At 39.0% G+C, this 22,022-nt stretch overlaps 1 protein-coding gene across 1 annotated transcript; it reads right to left on the bottom strand.

Moving 5' to 3' along the window:
- Positions 1 to 545: 545 nt before the first annotated feature.
- Positions 546 to 4,380, bottom strand: LOC142523336 (cyclin-A1-4-like). The gene is made up of 11 exons (XM_075627096.1): positions 3,925 to 4,380; positions 3,007 to 3,385; positions 2,698 to 2,834; positions 2,515 to 2,607; positions 2,278 to 2,411; positions 2,111 to 2,186; positions 1,955 to 2,031; positions 1,837 to 1,870; positions 1,444 to 1,593; positions 1,245 to 1,379; positions 546 to 975 (listed from the first exon to the last, which is right to left on the bottom strand). Exons 1-11 carry the CDS (start codon positions 4,141 to 4,143, stop codon positions 904 to 906), a joined length of 1,506 nt encoding a protein of 501 aa, XP_075483211.1. The 5' UTR covers positions 4,144 to 4,380; the 3' UTR covers positions 546 to 903.
- Between the last annotated feature and the right edge of the window lie 17,642 nt (positions 4,381 to 22,022).

Raw genomic sequence — 22,022 nt, 5'->3', positions numbered from 1 at the left:
GTCCCTGTTTCGAGTTTTCCATACGGGGTCTCAAACCGGTGGAAAAAGTTGTCATCCCTAATGGGGTGATCCTTTTCATAAAATTAAAACAAGTATTAACAAGAATTTAAGAATTGAATCCAGACAGCGGATGAACGTTTCTCGATAATTTAATTTAAATATTTCAATACAGATCATCTTCATTTGTTTTCTCAAAATCAAATAGCATATCCTTCTGAAGAAAATACAGATTAACCCAATAAATTACTGAAATCGAAATAACGAATTCAAGATTATATTATAATTCAACTTGTTATGAAATTTGAATTTCAAAAAATGCTAAAGGACACGTAGTGTGGGGGGTGTTGAAGCTCTTAAATGAAGCACATGACATGAGGAAAGTCTTGCAAGTTGCAACTGACCTCCACAGATAGTCCACCAGCACTGCCCTACGCATATTGGCCACATTTACCTACTGTTGATATAGGCACATCGTTTGAATATATTTGTTATTTTTATATTTTCATATTTCTATAAATTCTTAATGTCATTTTTTGGGGAAAAAAAATCCTGATCCCAGAAGTAAGCATAACATCATAGAACACGACTTTCTTGAGAAATGAATTATTAGAATGATGCGAATCTGTACATAAAACTAGAATAAGATCTAAAATTGAGTGAACAGAATGTTACAAGGTTTGTAACGCGAGCTTATCAATGTCAACTGAAGCATACAAAAATCCTATCCACCTGCATTCCCTCTTCCCTTACATGCCTAGTTTTCGGCATGCAACAGCTTATCTATAGAAATATTGAATCAAGAGGAAATATACTCAATTTTTCATTGAGCAACAAGCAGCAGCAGATGAAGTTAGTGCAACTTCCATCCAACTAGAGCATTGCAAAGTAGGCACGATTCTCAGGTTAGCTGCTTAAGTCACCGAAGAATTCTGCTGGTATGGATGGAGGGCAGTACTTCTTCGCTACAAATTTGTACTGATTCATGAAGGAAAACATATTGTTAGGATCGGACAACCTTATAGTGCATCTACAAACAAACAAAAAACAAAACGAAAAAAGACCAAATGTTGCAAGTGTAAATATTAGTTGACACAAAGTAAAGTAGTTTGCACTCTTGGTTTGAGATTAGCAACCATGGAGGATGCACCACAATCTAAAACATGTGTATATTCCCTTCCGGCTTCCGGTCATTACTAAAATTTGATAAGAGATGCAACAGTTGTAATGTTAGAAACTTAGCTTACCTTATGCTGGCTATATTTTTCTCTGATGGCCGGCAGATTAGAATTTTGGGTATTGCAGCAAAGGCCATGTAATGCCCAAACACAGTCATGTAATTCACAGACCTGGTAAAGAGTATAATGTTGAAGGGTTGGATTCTGCATTAACATGAAACGAGGTCAGATTGTGCTATGGAACTCTATTCAACGACATATTACGTACCCAAGGCTTCTTGGAGGGGACAAGAATAAACTTTGCCAAGAAGATTGATGAAGCTGCTATCAATGACGGAGCAAAACAAAGCATATTATACTCTATAAGAGATAATTCTGCAATGTAGTTTGCTAAGCACTCCAGCTGCAGCAATGGAGCCTGGGATGACAGCATTTTGAAGAATCATATTAATCTATTGCTCCTGTAATTATAGTATTGATGCATATGCATTTGCGCAAATGATGAGATCAGTTTCAATTGAATGGATTTGACAGAAAGATAGTTGTCAAGGGCATTAAGCATTCAATAAGAACGGATGCAGTGGGATATATTCCTCAAAATTCTAGACTATGAAAGAGGCAGTTCCATATTTAAAACAAGTATTATTCATAGGATTGATACCTCGTCAATGCCTTGTGCAACACGAACAAATCTCCTATAATAAATTACAAAATAAAAAGAATTATCACCAAACATATTAATCTAATAGAACTCTTTAATTTGTAAACCAAAGGATCACCTTAAGAAACATTTAGTTGTAGGTGCTGTCATCTCAAATTTCAGGTAATTCAATACAGCGGATTCCATTTGCAAAACCTGATTTTAAAGCGCTTAAATTATGAAATTACTCATAGAAAGGTTCTCAAAAGAAGAAATGGAAAGGGAACAAATATACATCTTCCTTGAAGTATGTGTTATCAGTTATGTAACAAAACTCTTCAACCTGAGGGGCACAAATCTCTTCATATTTACTGCAATGTACAAGTTCATATTTCCAATGTCATAAAGGCAATAATGCGAAGAAGAACAGATACAGGAAAGATTGGAGATGCTGTAGCTTACGAAGCAATCATCATGCAAGCCACACCAAGCAACTGCAACCGTTGCCTGTCCATAACATTTCCCGAAAGATAACGATCTATGTAGTTAACAGTCAAATATAATGTGTCAGGAACAAGCCTGTATTCCTCCGCAACCTGTAATAAATTTCTCGTTAGGCAAAATATTCTCAACCACAAAACAGAATAGAATATCTAAAAGATTCTTAAACAACTTCTACAATGCAAATATTAATGAGACCTCAACAAGCCAATCAACAAGAATCGCTCTCATACTGCTATTGATGTCCTTTTGGACCCTTTCCATGAAGTTGGTAGCTGGCCTTTTCTTTGCCTAATATATGCAAATATAAGCAACGTAAAGGTCAACAAAATCACAGCTTCAGCTGCACAAACTTTCTACGTGACATTTAAATTTGTGTACCTCGGATGCTTTCAAGTGCTTGTAAATATCACATGCAATGGTTGCACATAATTGAGGATCATCCAGATTCCCATAGACATCAACAATCCTATCATTTGATTCTATAGCTGCAAGTACGTCTCGTTTGCATTCATTCTCTGTGGGCATCCAAAAGACAAATTAGATACATACAAATCTATAGGAATTCTCCCAAAAAAATTCAATAGGAATAGGCAGGTTTGTAAATTATATATTAAAAGTTGTCTACATCAAACAAGGCAAATGAAGCAGAAAAGTAGAAGCATTGGCACACAGATCAAAGTACAAAACCTGCTATGTCCACGTGCTCTGAAATGAAAAGCATGTTTGAGGCCTTCCGCTCGATTGAATAAATAGCTTCTATTTCATTATTATCCCTGTATTCAATATCTGGACTGTTCAAAGAATCGCAAGTTGACATTGTTTCATCCATGGAAACAGAGAATCCATCAGACTGGTCAGGGCAAATGTTCATGGTTTGTGGAACGAACACCAAATTCGTCTTGTAGAGCAGCACATCACTTTTTGGAAAAGAAATAACTTTTTCCAAAGGATCATCATTCTGTTTTACTAAGGAGGATGGAGGTGGAGCAGCCCCAGAGATGTTGACGTTTGTCGAAGACAAAGAGCCTTTTTTCTTGATGCTTACAAGTTTTGCAGTACATGGTACCTTCAAAATTCATCATTTTTATCAAATCTGTAGCCCAGAAAACTTCTTTCTTCATAGCAGCTTGCTTGTCCCAAACTTGATAAAATGCAATTTTCACAACCAATCATTTTCCCAGAGAGAGAAATTGACGAAAACCTGACTTAATTCAGATAAATCTCCAATTTATTAAGAAAATATCTTTTTCTTCAAGAAATCGCTATCATTCGGCTTTCCCTCCAAACCCTCAAATTTTAAACATCCAATCGACATCAAAAGGCGATATTCCAGAAACCCAAAAGAAGCTTACCATGCAAGCATGCAGGTTAATGCCTTAATTGGTGCCCTTTTACACGTGATTTTTACATTTTTCTGTAAAGAAAACTGAAAAGGAAAATCCCAATAATACATACTTCGTAGCTGCAGAGATTCAAAATCGAAAATCCAAAACCACCCATTGGACGTATGATTTTGAAATGACAAGAAAATACAATCACACTTCACATGCATAACAACTATTTACAACAAAAGACTGATTGTATCAAAAATAACACACCACGTACAATTTTGGGTGATTCCGGTGGGCAACCCCGGCTAGGGTAGATGGACCCGAAGCCATAACTCTGGTTAGTGATATTAACGAGCGCCGGGCGCTTCTTCCCCGCCGCCCCGGACGCAACCTTCCCATGATTATCCCCCGCATACAATGAAGCGTGACGCTTTGCCAGAGACGAAGTCGTCGCCGACGTCACCGACCTCCTTCCTCCGGCAGCACTCGCCATGATTACCAGGAACCCGACCACAACACAACGGCGAGGAAACGAAAACGAAAATGCAACCGAAAACCCACGATTCCGAGACAGAAACGAATTCGAATTCTTATCAGGGCGAGTAATTGAATTGAATTCGATAGGGTTTGGATTACACAATTATATTGAGGTTTAATTATGGTTTTGAGGCGCGGAAGAAAGGGCCGGATTTGAATAATGGATCCATCCGGACCGTTGATTTGGGTGCTCAAAGAATCGAATATCGATCTGGACCGTTGATAGGAGCTCAAGTATTCGTTAGGGAGTGGGGTGGGCCCCACGGGAGCCGTGTGTTTGAATCGCCGTGGGGTTATAATCACGCGTGGGTGAAGCAAGGACGCGATCTTATTGGCTGCTGGGGAGACGGGCGGGTGTGTGGGCCTGAATTTGAATACCGGATCTGCCTCTGCATGGAAAAGCAGGCGTCGCTTTAACTAGTACGTTGTCCAAATTGGTCTATTATCTTATGTGGTCAGGGTAAATCACCGACACCCGTAACTTTATGGTGTACAAGTAAAGATGTAAATGATCCAAAATAAACCAAACAATATCATGTTCAAATTTGGTTCGTTTAAGATTGATAGAGGCTCGATTTCGATTCGAATTGTTATCATTAGCTCGAATTCGATTTATCTTGAAATTACTAAGCTTGATAAAAGTTCGAGCTCGACTCGATTTCGAGCCCATAAAAACATACAATTGAGCTCGAGTTTGAGTTTTGTTGGAACTTTTCAATTCGCAATCTTGATTTTGATGTTAACAAAACTTGTTATTTTGTGTTACTAATAATATACCTTAGTGTGCAGAAACTAGGATCAGTTACGAGCTGTTTACATCGCAAACTGAAGACCCAACTGATCGCACAAACTAAATCAGTCTAACTGTTACGTCAATTGAGCAGTTCAGTAATGCCAGAGATTTTGATTCTGTTAATCTGAGATTATTGATTTTGAACTGATGTCATTATAGACGGGCCATTCCGAGACCAGATTGGGTGAGGCATGTGATTTATGTATATTTTGTACAGAACTGTTGGCGCCCGAGCGGTAGAAAAGGGCCGCCCGAGCGCCAATGTTCAACAAGAATACTTCATGGACAGAACGTCTGGCGCCCGAGCGGTAGTTTTTTACCGCCCGAGCGCCAGTGTTCAACACATATATGTTTTGGACAGAAAATGCCTCGTTCGAGCGGTAGTTTAGCACCGCCCGAGCGCCGACTGAAATGTGTGAAAATGAGCCACGTTTCTTTAGCATGCAAGTGGAAGTATATATATGTATATCATTCATTCCTTCAGTAAAAGAAACGGAAAAGGGCTTCAGGAAAGTTAAGGAGAAATACTTATGCCTTTTCATCTTTTAGATTTGTGGTTTTTGCAAGATTCATCCGTTTGATTTTCAATCCCGACTTCAGTACTGAGTTTCTACCGACGAGAGCTTCAACTGGGCGTAAGTTTTCTTGTGTTTTGTGATGATTTGAAATTATGATATTGCCAGAATCAGATATGATTGACATATGCTGTTCTTGACATAGTAGACATTGTATAATTGAAACCGGATCGAAGAACAGATACCGTATGAAATTGTTATAAATTTTTAGAGTTGATTTGATTGTGATTAGACCGATTTGATATCAGAATTGTATTGTTATCGATTAGGAGATGTTGTTATTGATATCTGATTAATACTGTATTGCGGGGTATATTGATATTATTCAGATTTGGATCAGATGAGTTGTTGATTGTGTATACTGATATTGTATTGCCGGTATTTCGAGATTGTACAGTTATGCCATTAAAACATAATTTGATTGAGTTCTGATTATATCCAGTAGTGATTTGATTGAGGAGTATATTGATATCGTGTCTATTCGATATTGTCAGTGCCAGATTGATATGGACAGATTTGAATTCGAGACTTCGACTTCGCCAGACCGAGAAGAGAAAGGTATAAATTAATGTTGATTCGGGATTGCACAACTCGAGTTTGATTTGACTTGAGTTTTCCAAAATCACATACTTTATCTTATTGCATTGATATTTGCAATTGATGAGTTTGATATGTCTAGGCTATGGATGTATAGTCTAGTATGTATTGTGACGAGTCTTGGGGCAGGATATGCCTAGTCAGTGGCAGGATATGCCTAGTCAGTAGCAGGACATGCCAGGGCGGATAGGCCTAGTCTTTAGCAGGATATGCCAAGACACCGGACGTTTGGTCATATTGATAGTGCATAGGAGTAGAGCAACTTCTATTGCGAGATTCAATATGGATAGGACCAAAGTCCGTAATAAAAACGTACCGCCACCGCGATCGGGAGAGTAGGTGGGTGTTATGTTCTTATTCAGTTCGGGATCCATAGATTAGGAATGAGTCGAGTCAAAGTCTCAGAGTTACAGAGCGTTATTTACCGCTTGATATTGATTCATGTTTTCTGATTTTGATACATGTTCAGAGTGTGATTTACAGTTTGATATTGATTCATGTTTCTGACTGTGATACATGTTAGAGATATCTGCTTCATACTTTTATATCTGTTTATATGAAATGCATGTATACATGGTTTATACTGGGAATATAATTCTCACCGGAGTTATCCGGCTGTTGTCTTGTTTGTATGTGTGCATGACAACAGGTGGGACAGCACCAGGGTCAAGACGAGGACGAGAGAGGACTAGTTTAGCGTGGAGATTCGGACACAGAAGTAGATCTGTTTCATTACCTGACATGTAGTGAATGAACAGTAGTTGTTATGATATAATTTTGTACAGGACCTGTACTTAGATCTGGATACTGATCTTGTAAATGAAATAAGATTTATTTCATATGTTTCCGCTTTTGCATTTTAAAAAAAATTAAATTTAGACCCTGTTTATTTAATCGTTTTAATTATTCCCAAAGATGAATAAGAACTGAATTAGCTTCCGGGTCCCACAGCAGGTGGTATCAGAGCAGTAGGTTTCAGAGCAGTAGGTACCTTAGACTAAGATAGAAGAGCTAGTGAGCGGGGTAGAATGAGTTTTCTTTCCTTGCTTTTTATTGCTAGCATGATTTACTGCGTTAAAACTTTATGTTTACTTGATTATCTGATTTGATTAATCACATGTATTATTGAGAATGAATCAGAACCAATTCTTGATCAGCAGTAAGATGATCAGAGGAGGACCGAAACAGGTTTGTTGTATTTGGTTACTAATTCTTTTGATAATCAGATTTACCTCCTTGAAGAATTCCAAAATCAGGTGGTACTTCGGTTTATCATATGGATGTGTCAGAAACTCCGATGGAAATAATGTTGAATAGGTTTCAGTCATTTCAACCGCCGATTCTGAAGGGTACTGAGACGTCTGATGATTGTGAGAGTTGGCTGAATGATATTGAAGTGCTGTTTGATTCACTTGATTACCCAGATGAACGCCGAGTAAGATTGATTGGGCACCAGTTACACGAGGTCGCAAAGAGTTGGTGGATTGCAACCAAGGAAGCCTTAGAACAGCATGGTACCGTGATTACGTGGAAAATCTTTAAAGCCGAGTTTCATAAAAGATTTTTCCCAGTATCGTACCGACAAGATAAGAGTATAGAGTTTGCCAACTTGAAACAGGGCTAGCTGAATATTGAAGAATATGTGGCAAAATTGTCTACTTTATTACATTTTGCTCCTCAAGTGGCTGGAAATGATAAAGCTGTAGTTGATCAGTTCATCAGCGGACTGAATTCTGAAATATCTGCACTGGTAAATGTGGAACGACCCCATTATTTTGTTGACGCCTTGAACAGGGCAAAAGGAGCTGAGGCAAGTTTGATTCAACAGCGAGAAATGTCGTATGTTGCTCACCCACAGAACCAACAACCTCCAACTCAATTCCTGCCATCTCTATCTAGATTTGATAGTGGCAGTACTAGTGGTGGAAAGAAAGATTTCATGAAAGCTCGCAAGAAACAGTTTAAGAAGTTAGGAAGTGGTTCATCTAGCTCCAGCAGTTCTAGCCCGAGTTATACGGGAGTTTATTGTAGCACTTGTGGAGGAAGACATTCCACAGAGCAATGCCGAGGTGTGTTTTGTAGTTGCAATGTCTGTCGTCAGCCAGGACATTTTGCTAGAGTATGTCCACATAGAGGTTCCCGAAGATCTCAGGGAGCAGAACCATTTGGATCAGTGGCACCGCCTGATAGACCATCACCGGTTGTTCACTCCTTCCAACCACCGACGACTCCTCAATCACAACCAAGGCCAGGACACACCTGACGAGGTAGTGGCAGGTAATTGTTCCTGTATGGTTATTTTGCATATGTATTGATAGATACTAATGCATTCCATACGATTATCTTTGAATGAATAGCATTGATATATGCGTTGTCTATTGAGTTATTATATGCTGTAGTATTGATCTCTTGTCTGTTGGGGAGAGTTCTGATATCAGTGAATTTTGTGAAACATCGTATACTACAGTAAAATGAGAATGAAATTGTGGTAACTTGTATTGTACTTGTTTTGTCTGATTCGGACCGCATTAGTGATATTGATATGTTGAACAAAGTACAGAGCTACCGTAGATTGTTTCCAGAAGATGGGAAGATTCGGACCTGAATTGGCCGAAGAATGAACATTGTACGGTAAGGATTCTAGATTTAGAATTCCTTTGATATCCGTGTTATTTATGACTTGATTACTATTGAAAGGGGAAAAAAAAAGGATTCTTTATGCATTCAGTTGATTTACTGAAATTGAGCTTAGCATCGGCTGATTTACCCGTGATATGAGAGTTGCTACTATATCCCAGCTGAGATTCCGGATTTGCCTTCAGTCAGGGAGATTGACTTCATGCATTGAATGAATGCTAGGTACAGTTATTATTTTTAGAACTTCGTACAGAATGACACTGATTGAATTGAAAGAATTGAAAGATCAGTTAGAAGATTTCTGGCCGAGAGTTACATCTGATTGAGTGTTTCTCTTTGGGAGGTTTCAGCTATGTTTGTGAGTTGATGAATCCTGTATTCAGAAAGTATTCTGATGATTTTATGCTTGTTTTATCTATGATATCCTTAAATATTTGAAGCATATGACTGATCAGATCGAACATTTGAAAATTGTATTGAATATTATGAGAATTGAAAGGTTGTATACAGAAACTGTTGAGATGTGAATCTTTGCCGAGACAGATTGTATTCGGAAATGTTAGATTCGAAGATAGTATATTGGTTGATCTTAGCATAGTTGAAGTCGTGATCAGTTGGCTGAAACCGATAGCATTGTCAGAAATTACAGTTTTATGAGTTTAGCAGATCAGTATCTATGAGTGATGTTTCTAATCTGATTGAATATTGCGGTTGTTCTGAATCCGTGTTTGAAACAGATAGTAGATAGTGGAGAAATTATATTGTACAGTCCGAACCAGAGCTGATTTTGAGAATTAAACCAGTTCAGAAAGTTGATCAGAATGTTCAGAATTTGATATCGACAGTCAGAGCAGGGCATCAATCAGAGTAACAGGTATGTGATACTGTATTGTATGTGAATAATCGAATTGTTGTGCCAGGTGTTTCGAGTTTGAAACGACAGGTATGGTCAGAAGTGCACCATAATTGATTCAACATTTATTCTGATGATAGAAAGATGTATGATGATTGAAAAGACAGATTTTGGGTGAAACAGATGAGATCAGATATAGCAGAATTTGTACTGAAATGTCTGAATTGCCGACAGATAGAGACAGAAAGAAAGAAACCAGGAAATTGGTTATATAGCTGATCGATTCCTGAATGGAAATGTGATTACATTTCCAGGGATATCGTGATGAAGCTACCGCATTCCTCCCGAAATTGAGCATTGATTGAGTTAGGAGTGCCAGACTGACCAAGTCTGCAGGTTCTAATTCATACATGAAGACGTACAGATATGACTAGATTACTGAGATTTCGGCCAAAGAAATTATCAGATTGCACGAAGTGCCGAAAGTTAATTATATCAGACCGTGATTTCGGTTGACTTTGCACGTTTGGCAGAGTGTACAGCAAGAGTTGGGTACGAAGTTATATCTGAGTACCATATATCATCCACAGACTGATAGATAGTCGGAGCGGACTATCTAGACACTGGAAGATATGTTTAGAGCGGTAATGCTTGATTTTAGTACTAATTGACAAGATTCATTCACCCCGTGAGTTTCGTACAGCAGTAGCTATCAAAAGAGTATTAAGATGACATCTGTCGAAGCGTTGTATGGTAAAAAATGCAGATTCTCTTGATATTGGGATGATATCTCTGAGATTTCTGAGATTGGACCTGATATGATCAGAGGTATGACAGAAAAAGTGAAGCTGATTTAGAAGAAAATGAAGGCAACTCAAGATAGACAGACCAAATATGCCAATGTTTGACGTAGACCGTTGGTATTTGAGGTAGGAGACTGAATATTCTTGAAGATTTCACCTTTATGAGGAGTTATCAGATTTGGCAAGAAAGGGAAGTTGTTTCCACGACATATTGAGCCGTACGAGATTTTCGAGAAGATAGGAGATCGTATCTATCGACTCGCATTACCGCATTTTTTTATCTGGGATACATGATGTCTTTCATGTATCGTTATTGAGGAAATATCTTCCCGATACCTCACATGTTATGCAGCCAGACGAGGCCGAGCTTGACGAGACACTGAGTTACTTCGAGAAACCGATCCAGATTCTCGATCGAAAAGAAAAGCAACTCTGAACGAAGATTATTACGTTTGTGAAAGTTCAGGGGAATTGTTATCGCATCGAAGAAATTATCTGGGAGACTGAGTCAGACATGAGACAGAGATTCCCAGAATTATTTTATTGATGTGAGTATTCTTATTTTGCTTCTATTCTCCATTCCTTATTGTATCTGATGGATATTTGATTAGCTATCTAATTTAATTGCCTGTGATTTTGGGGACAAAATCAGATCTTAGGGGGGGAGAAATGTAATGCCTTCCGTTAATCTGAGATTATTGATTTTGAACTGATGTGATTATAGACGGGCCATTCCGAGACCAGATTGGGTGAGGCATGTGATTTATGTATATTTTGTACAGAACTGTTGGCGCCCGAGCGGTAGAAAAGAGCCGCCCGAGCGCCAATGTTCAACAAAGATACTTCATGGACAGAACGTCTGGCGCCCGAGCGGTAGTTTTTGACCGCCCGAGCGCTAGTGTTCAACACATATATGTTTTGGACAGAAAATGCCGCGCCCGAGCGGTAGTTTAGCACCGCCCGCGCGCCGACTGAAATGTGTGAAAATGAGCCACGTTTCTTTAGCATGCAAGTGGAAGTATATATATGTATATCATTCATTCCTTCAGTAAAAGAAACGGAAAAGGGCTTCAGGAAAGTTAAGGAGAAATCCTTACGCCTTTTCATCTTTTAGATTTGTGGTTTGTGCAAGATTCGTCCGTTTGATTTTCAATCCGACTTCAGTACTGAGTTTCTATCGACGAGAGCTTCAACTGGGCGTAATTTTTCTTATGTTTTTTGATGATTTGAAATTATGATATTTCCAAAATCAGATTTGATTGACATATGCTGTTCTTGACATAGTAGACATTGTATAATTGAAACCGGATCGAAGAACAGATACCGTATGAAATTGTTATGAATTTTTAGAGTTGATTTGATTGTGATTAGACCGATTTGATATCAAAATTGTATTGTTATCGATTAGGAGATGTTGTGATTGATATCTGATTAATACTGTATTGCGGGGTATATTGATATTATTCAGATTTGGATCAGATGAGTTGTTGATTGTGTATACTGATATTGTATTGCCGGTATTTCGATATTGTACAGTTATGCCGTTAAAACAGAATTTGATTGAGTTCTGATTATATCCAGTAGTTATTTGATTGAGGAGTATATTGATATCGTGTCTATTCGATATTGTCATTGCCAGATTGATATGGACAGATTTGAATTCGAGACTTCGACTTCGTCTGACCGAGAAGAGAAAGGTATAAATTAATGTTGATTCGGGATTGCACAACTCGAGTTTGATTTGACTTGAGTTTTCCAAAATCACATACTTTATCTTATTGCATTGATATTTGCAATTGATGAGTTTGATATGTCTAGGCTATGGATGTATAGTCTAGTATGTATTGTGACGAGTCTTGGGGCAGGATATGCCTAGTCAGTGGCAGGATATGCCTAGTCAGTGGCAGGACATGCCAGGGCGGATAGGCCTAGTCTTTGGCAGGATATGCCAAGACACCGGACGTTTGGTCATATTGATAGTGCATAGGAGTAGAGCAACTTCTATAGCGAGATTCAATATGGATAGGACCAAAGTCCGTAATAAAAACGTACAGCCACCGCGATCGGGAGAGTAGGTGGGTGTTATGTTCTTATTCAGATCGGGATCCCTAGATTAGGAATGAGTCGAGTCAGAGTCTCTGTAAGGTCCAAAATTAAGACGACGTAATCCAACGGCATGCGAATCTAGGAATTTATGAAAAATAAACAATAGTTGATTTTTATTTGCTAATTAATTATGTGACATACTTGTTTATATGCTAAATGAGATTTTATTGTCATCATGCATAAAATTATATATTTAGGAATATTCAAGTGACGACGAGGAATGGAGACCGATGACTGAAAATGTAAAATATTTTTATTAAATAATTAATTTCAATTATTTGAAATATGGTCGATGCTTTTTAGTATTTTTGAAAATAAAGGGTTTTGAGGTGATTTTATACGCCGTGACGTAAATTTTATCGGTGTTGGTTTTTCAACTAAAATACGAACTTTTTGGCAACCCGGCTTATAAATTCACAGCTTAATTAAAGAAAAACTTTGGTAATATTTTAATTATGTCCTACCTAGACTAATGGGCCTAAATAGATGGCTTATTAGGCCTAAAAAGCCTTGTAGGTGATTAACTAATATTTAAAGTATTAAATAAGTAAAAACCCTACACACTTGACACAAATTATCGGCCACACTTTGAGAGAAGAATTCTGAAAACACTCCACCTATCTCACGGCACACACACAGCACACTTGGAGGAGGGTTTTCGAAGGTTACAAGTAGAATCAAGCCAAAGTGGTCTCCCGTTCTTCGTCGTCAACGGATATTCGAGCGTATATAACGCAAAGGCACGTCATACATCTCTTTTTCTCATCCGTCATATCATATTATTGTTTGAATTATTGTATGCATGAAGAACATGAAACTATTTTCATAATTTTCGGTATATTGCATGTATGCATGAAGAAAGATGTCTTTTGATTCAAATTACTTGTTCTTTGCATGCTAAGGGGCTGCCATGATGCCATATTATGTTTAACCAAAGCTTTTAAGTAAATTAAAGTTCCACACACACACCCAAGTTTCGGCAGAAAGCAAAGGAGAACAAACAAGCAAACAAAAATCAGAAACTTGCTGTTGGGGCGATCGGGTTGCTTGTTCTATGGGGAGGCTTGGTCTTGGCTTGGGCCAGGGCTCGGCTAGAGTCATTCACGGGTCAGGGGGAGAGTCCTAGCCAAGCTAGGACTCACGCTAAGGGCTGGGAAAGAGTCCTAGCTGAGCTAGGACTCTACCCGAGAAAAACAACCCACAACTGTGCTGTCTTCGCACGGCTGCAGGGGGTTAAGGGGCTCTTTGCGGGGCACGGGCTGGGCAAGGGTGGTTCACTAGGGTCCTAAGGTGGTGCACAACATGTTGGTTCAGGGGCTGGGGCGTCGGCTTAGGGTTTAGACATCAAAAACATAGAGTCCATGCAAGTGAAAACTCTCGGCCAGCATAGGGTCTCTTATGAGGAGCTTGTTTTTGGGTTTTGGGTTGGTTTCATGGTAAACTTAAGGTCCAGTAGGCTAATTTATGGTGTTGGGCAAGTTTTGGACCAACATGGTTCGGGGGTAACTCGTGAAAATCAGAAGTTGGCTCGGGGGTGAAATTTATATGTCATTTAGGGTCTTTTAAAATAAGAAAAATTGGAAAACAGCTCACGGGGGTCGATTCGTGGTCCATAAGAGCTCAAATAATATAAAAAGACTAAATTTATAATTTAGGAATTTTATATTAAAGTTTGGGATTTTTCGGGATTAAAACACCGTGAAAACAATTAATTAAAGATAAATGAAAAAGTCTAATATTTAAGTTAAATAAAATTATGGAAAAATTCATGTAAGCTTAAATAATTATTTGGGACATTTTAGAGTCATGAAATCAAGAAAAAAAGTCGAAAACGTAAAATGTCGAGTCCAGGGGTAAAACGGTCTTTTTACACCGGGAAATTAGTAAAGGTCATGGCAATGCCCTAAATGCTGTTTTTATGGAATTATGATTATTTTTAAATGTTTATGAAATGTTCATGATTAAATTATGATTTTTAATGTTTAAGGGATTTTATGATTTAAGGAAGACATTTAAAAGACGTGTTGCATGCTTGGTTTCAAAAACAAAATATATGTTATGCATGATTTTTATAAAGTGATGAGAATGTAAATGTTGAAGGAAGTGAAGTGATTGTGACTAATTCGTTAATGTTGACGACGTCGTGAGGGTTATGGTCCCAGTGGGAGCCCGACGATCGTGTTTCCATCATTGCGAATATGTGGTAACGGTTTTGTGGTAACGGACGAATGGGAATATCGTGAGGGGAAAAGGCCCCAGAGGGAACCCATTTATGGGAAAAGGCCGCCGAGGGAACCTCGACGATCGTATTTCTATTCAATCATGATAGGCCAGGGCCCAGTTGACCGGTGAGAGTGTTGCTGGTGTCCCCCGCCGCCCAGTACTGCGGTTTCATGTAGATGGATCCATCGATTTTCATGTCATGTCATGTCAGGAAAGTCACAATTAACGATCTGAATTCAACAAAAAGGGAAAAGAAAATGTTTATGATCATGTTAAAAAGGTTTTATGTCATGTCATGTTGAGGAAAAAGGAAAAGGTTAAGGTTTATGTTATACATGTCATGAAAATGTTTATGCTTAAGGTTGATGCATCATTATGAAAATGTTTCTATTTAAAGTTCATGCATCATAAAAGGTTCACGAAAATGTTCATGTTTGAAGTTTATGCATCTTCATGAAAACGATATTTGAAGTACAAATATTTTTCACTGTTATATCTTGACTGTATTACGTATTACTTGCTATAAAGATGATGGTGTGTTGAGTCTTTAGACTCACTAGGTGTGATGGATGCAGGTGAGGTTGAGGGTGGTCTTGACGGATGATTTGACTGGACTGATGGCGCACACAACCCGAGGACCAGCGCTTCTACTATTTCCGCATTATGTTTTATGATTACTGATTTTAGATAAAGATTTTTAAGACTATTTATTTATGCTTTTGAGAGATTTTTGAAAGGTTAAGTATGGGCTATACTTTTCAAACTTATTGCTTTATTTAGGTTGGGTAAAAACAGTTGACGATTTCATTTTATGACTATTGCACTTGATTTTTAAAATGCTAGTTGGTTGAGATTTTATTTTAAAGGGTAAAATATTTTATAAAAATATTTTCATGAGTCATATGTCATGGTCGAAAATCGAGTGTTTATAAAAAAAAAATTCTAGTACTTTTAAAGCAATAAAAAGGACAGGACGTTTCAGTTGGTATCAGAGCAAAGGTCATGTAAAGGGTTGTGCCACCATTAGCGCCGGGAAGATCGGTCGTCAAGCCTCAATTTGTAAGTTTACATGCTTTATATGATTTAGTATGATGTTACCTGCATGATGATATGAATATTATGTTTATGATGCATGTTTATTAGCTTTTCGAGTATTTATGCTTTGCATGCTTAAATTGATAAAATGAATTAGGACATGTCACATGATTAGAAAACTTAGATTTAATTGCATGTTGGTTACGTTAGAATTTGGAAAACATTCAGATAAAATGCCTCCTAGACGTGTACCCGTTATCGAGAATCAGGAAGAGAACAGTGTTAATCGCCGAGGGAATAGTCAAAGAAATGCACCACCACCACCTCCTCCTCCAGGGGATCCTGCTACTCGTGCATTAGAGGGTATGGCTCGTCTCTTCGAGCAACAATTACAGCAGCAGCAGTTACAACAGCAGCAGTTACAGCTGCAGTTACATCAGATGCAGCAGCAGCAGCTACAGTAGCCACCTAGGCCACAGCAGGATATCTATGAGCAGTTCCGGAGGCTAGGGCCAAAGGAATTTTTTGGCACTACCGATCCATTTGCTGCTGAGAGTTGGATCCGTTCACTTGAGGTACATTTTCGCTATCTAGACATGGGAGATGCCGACCGTGTGAGGTGCACCACTTTTCTGCTTAGGGACGACACTTCTTTATGGTGGGAAGGAGCCGAGCATGGTGTTGACCTTGGTACACTCACTTGGGCATAGTTCAAGACGAAATTATATGAGAAATACTTTACTGCTGACGTCAGAAGCCGGATAAAGAGGGAATTTATGACTCTCCGTCAGGGAGACATATCTGTTGCTGATTTTGTGAAGAAGTTTGATAGGGGTTGCCACTTTGTATCCCTTATTGCTGGAGATGCGGAAGAAAAGCTTAGGCATTTCATGGATGGCCTACGACCTACCATTCGGGATAAAGTTATGATGATGCGTCCGGAGAACTATGCTATGGCAGTTACTTATGCGTATCAGGCTGAGCAGTCTCCTTGAAGGACATTGAGTTTGAGATTCAGCGCAAGAGGCAGCACTATCAGAATAACAATCAGCCGAATAAGAAGCCAAATACGGGTCCTCCTAGACCTCAAGGGCCTCAAAAGCCCCAAGGTCAAGTCAAGAAGCCAGCGCCACCATAGCCACAAAATCCTAGAGCACCAAAGCCTGCTGAGAGACAACCATGCAAACAGTGCAACCGTACACATCTTGGCAAATGTGAATTGGGATCATTTAAATGTTTTTACTGCAAGGAGGATGGACACAAAGCTATCGAGTGTCCAAAGAAGGAAAGCAGCTACCACAGGCCCGAGCTTATGTTATGAATGCCGAGGAAGCTGAGGAAGAGGCAGACACTACACTCATCACGGGTAACCTAGTCATTTAACATTTTTATATTGCTTATTAATGCATGAAGTGTTAAATTGGTTATTAGAATTGATTTGGGATCAAGTTTCAACCTAGAATAAATTAGGTTGCATGTTCTACCTAGTTGGATTTAAGTGATGATTTTAGAAACCATAGAAAATGATTTGAATTTTGTGCCTTGTTTTATGTGAAGGATGGAATGATTCCAAATAAAAAGTTTTAGGGCCAAAATTAAAGAAAATCATAATTTAGGGAGATTTCGAAATTTTGGGGGTTATTGTGCAATTTCGAAAAAATTAAAGGGACTATAATGCAATAATTCGAAAATAAGGGACCTGAGTGAAATTTCTGAAATCTTAAGAATCAAAATGCAATTCTCGAAACATGAAGGGCTAAATCAGAATTTCGAATGATATAAGGACTTAATTGCAATAATTCGAAATTTTGGGGTCAATAATGCAAATTTCAAAAGTTGAGGGACTAAAGTGCAATTTTTCCCAAGAAATGTTTAAGTTCGACACGAAATATTCATATAACTTTGGGAATTAATGATAGTAAATCCTTAAGCTTCAACTCGAAAAGATTTAAAAGACATGTTCACCGCAGGGAGGATCATCATTCTAGGTGTAGCTACCTATGCCTTGCTAGATTCAGGAGCTACACATTCATTCATATCAGAAACCTTCATCAAAAGACTGAATATTACTCCTCAAGACATGGGTTTGGGTTTCAAAGTTACTATTCCTTCCGGTGATCAATTGCTCACGTCTAAGATTGTCAAGAATCTGGAGCTTCGTTTATTCAGGGATGTAGTTCGGGTAGATCTTATTGTGCTCCCTATGCCCGAATTTGATATTATACTTGGGATGGATTGGTTATCAGCAAATGGAGCTTCGATTGATTTTCGTCAGCGATCAGTATCTATTAGACCGCCTAGTGGTAAATCTTTTGTCTTTGAGGCGGCGAGAAACAAGCAAATGCCGCACATCATCTTTTGTCTATGTGCGAGGAAGCTCATTAAGCGTGGATGCCAAGCTTACCTGGCATGTGTCACTACCACGCATGCATCTACCAGTCAGAAGTTAGAAGATGTTGATGTTGTGAGAGATTTTCCTAGCGTCTTTCCCGAAGACGTTTCTGGCATTCCGCCCGATCGTGAAGTGGAATTCTCTATTGATCTTATGCCGGGCACTGTTCCTATATCGAAAGCACCATATCGTCTAGCACCTGCAGAAATGAAAGAATTGAAAGATCAAATTCAAGAATTGCTAGACAAGGGTTTCATTCGCCCTAGTTACTCTCCATGGGGCGCTCCGGTATTGTTTGTGAAAAAGAAAGATGGCAGCATGCGTCTTTGCATTGATTATCGAGAGCTTAATCGGGTCACTATCAAAAATAAGTATCCACTGCCTAGAATCGAAGATTTATTTGATCAGTTGCAAGGAGCATCGATATTTTCTAAGATTGACCTGCGATCTGGATACCATCAATTGAAAGTCAAAGAATCTGATGTTCACAAGACAGCGTTTCGCACGAGATATGGGCACTATGAGTTTATGGTCATGCCATTCGGGTTGACCAATGCGCCAGCGATCTTCATGGATCTCATGAATCGCGTATTTCAGCCATATCTGGATCAGTTTATTATTGTCTTCATTGATGACATATTGATCTATTCCAGGAACAGAGAGGAGCATAGCCGTCATTTGAGGATCGCACTGCAGGTATTACAAGACAGAAAGCTATATGCAAAGTTCAGCAAGTGCGAGTTTTGACTTGACAGGGTGGCGTTCTTAGGCCACATCATTTCTAGTGATGGCGTGGAAGTTGATCCGAGTAAAGTTGAGGCAGTAAAAGAGTGGCCAGTACCGAAGAGTGTCACCGAGATTCGCAGTTTCTTGGGACTAGCTGGCTATTATCGCAAATTCATCAAGGGATTCTAATCTATTGCAGTGCCTTTGACATCTTTGACGAAGAAAAATGCTAAGTTTATTTGGGGATCCGAGTATCAAGACAGTTTTGACAAGTTGAAGCAAGCCTTGATATCCGCACCAGTGTTATCTATGCCATCGGGGCAAGGGGAGTATGTTCTATATACCGACGCTTCTAAACTTGGTTTGGGCGCAGTTCTGATGCAAAACGACCGAGTTATCGCCTATGCGTCAAGACAGTTGAAAATTCATGAAAAGAACTACCCTACTCATGATCTTGAGCTTGCAGCAGTAGTCTTTGCACTAAAAATTTGGAGACACTACCTTTATGGGGAGAAGTGCAAAATATTCACTGATCATAAAAGCTTGAAATACTTCTTCACCCAAAAAGAGTTGAATATGAGACAGCGCAGATGGCTTGAATTGGTAAAGGACTATGATTGTGACATTAGCTACCATCCAGGGAAAGCTAATGTAGTGGCAGACGCATTGAGTAGAAAAGCAGCAGTTATCACGCATTTATCACTCCAAAGACCGTTGCAGTCCGAGATACAGCGGTTTGAGCTTACAGTGTATGCTAGGGGCGAGGCCCCTAATCTTGCCACATTATCAGTGCAGTCGACTTTGAGAGACAGAATTCGGGATGGGCAGTCTACTGATGAGCAGTTGCAAAAGTGGAGAGCAAGAGATGAAGCCAAGGGCCGGAATTTATATTCAGTGGTGGATGGTTTAGTCCGTTATCGAGACCGTCTATGGGTTCCTAGTGACGATTCTTTGAGAGATCTTATTATGAAGGAAGCCCATGACACACCATATTCCATTCATCCGGGCAGTACAAAGATGTATAGAGATTTGCAGTTGTTATATTGGTGGCCAGGCATGAAGAGGGACATTGTGAGATATGTATCTGAGTGTTTGACTCGTCAGCAAGTCAAAGCAGAGCATCAAATACCAGCGGGAAAATTGAAGCCACTCCCTATTCCCGAGTGGAAATGGGAAAATATCACCATGGACTTTGTGGTGGGATTGCATAAGACTGTTAAGGGATTTAATGCCATTTGGGTGATAGTTGATCGTCTTACGAAATCAGCGCATTTTCTACCTATTAAGACGACATTCACCATGACTCAGTATGCAGAGTTATACATTCGAGAGATAGTTCGTCTGCATGGGATTCCAGTGTCTATTGTTTCTGACAGAGATCCGAGATTCACGTCTTCTTTTTGGAAAAGTCTGCATGCAGCAATGGGGCCCAAGTTGTTATTCAGTACAGCATTCCATCCTCAAACCGATGGACAGTCAGAAAGGGTTATACAGATTTTGGAAGATCTACTGCGAGCATGTGTTATTGATTTCCAATGCAGTTGGGAACCAAAATTATCTCTAGTGGAGTTCACTTACAATAACAGCTATCAATCATCAATCGGGATGGCTCCTTTTGAGGCACTTTATGGAAGGAAATGTAGATCTCCTATTCATTGGGACGAGGTTGGGGAAAGAAGAGATATTGGTCCAGATGTGATTGAAGAGACAGCTGAGCTTGTAGTCAAAATTCGTGATAGATTGAAAACTGCACAAAGCCGACAAAAGAGTTATGCGGACAAAAGACGTAGGGACTTAGAGTTTGCAGTGGGCGACCATGTATTCGTAAAGATAGCACCCATGAAGGGTGTTATGCGCTTTGGCAAGAAGGGCAAGCTAAGTCCAAGATTTATTGGTCCATTCGAGATTTTGGAGAGAATTGGGACATTAGCCTATAGAGTGGCGTTGCCACCAGCGCTTTCAGGAGTTCACAATGTGTTCCATATTTCAATGCTGCGGAAGTACATGTCGAATCCGTCGCATGTGCTTAATTATGAACCACTCCAACTAACTCCAAACATGACCTATGAGGAAAGACCTGTCCAGATCTTAGCAAGGCAAGAAAGAATATTGCGTAACAAAGTCATTCCAATGGTCAAGGTCAAGTGGCTGAATCACTCGGAAGAGGAAGCTACTTGGGAAACCGAGAGAGACTTGAAGAGTCGCTATCCAGATTTATTCAGTAAGTTCTATTCTAATTTCGAGGACGAAATTTTATTTAAGGGGGGGAGGAATTGTAAGGTCCAAAATTAAGACGACGTAATCCAACGGCATACGAATCTAGAAATTTATGAAAAATAAACAATAGTTGATTTTTATTTGCTAATTAATTATGTGACATACTTGTTTATATGCTAAATGAGATTTTATTGTCATCATGCATAAAATTATATTTTTAGGAATATTCAAGTGACGACCGAGGAACGGGGACCGAGGGCTGAAAATGTAAAATATTTTTATTAAATAATTAATTTCAATTATTTGAAATATGGTCGATGCTTTTTAGTATTTTTGAAAATAAAGGGTTTTGAGGTGATTTTATACGTCGGGACGTAAATTTTATCGGTGTTGGTTTTTCAACTAAAATACGAACTTTTTGGCAACCCGGCTTATAAATTCACACTTTGAGAGAAGAATTCTGAAAACACTCCACCTATCTCACGGCACACACATAGCACACTTGGAGGAGGGTTGTCGAAGGTTACAAGTAGAATCAAGCCAAAGTGTTCTCCTGTTCTTCGTCGTCAACGGATATTCGAGCGTATATAACGCAAAAGCATGCCATACATCTCCTTTTCTCATCCGTCATATCATATTATTGTTTGAATTATTGTATGCATGAAGAACATGAATGTATTTTCATAATTTTCGGTATATTGCATGTATGCATGAGGAAAGATAGCTTTTGATTCAAATTACTTGTTCTTTACATGCTAAGGGGCTGCCATGATGCCATATTATGTTTAACCAAAGCTTTTAAGTAAATTAAAGTCCCACACACACCCCCAAGTTTCGGCAGAAAGCAAAGGAGAACAAACAAGCAAACAAAAACCAGA

Source organism: Primulina tabacum, chromosome 13 (assembly GCF_025594145.1).
Source record: "Primulina tabacum isolate GXHZ01 chromosome 13, ASM2559414v2, whole genome shotgun sequence".
In the NCBI taxonomy this organism is placed as follows: domain Eukaryota; kingdom Viridiplantae; phylum Streptophyta; class Magnoliopsida; order Lamiales; family Gesneriaceae; genus Primulina; species Primulina tabacum.
The sequence above is the reverse complement of the archived record's forward strand: the minus strand, read 5'-3'. Positions and strand labels throughout refer to the sequence as shown.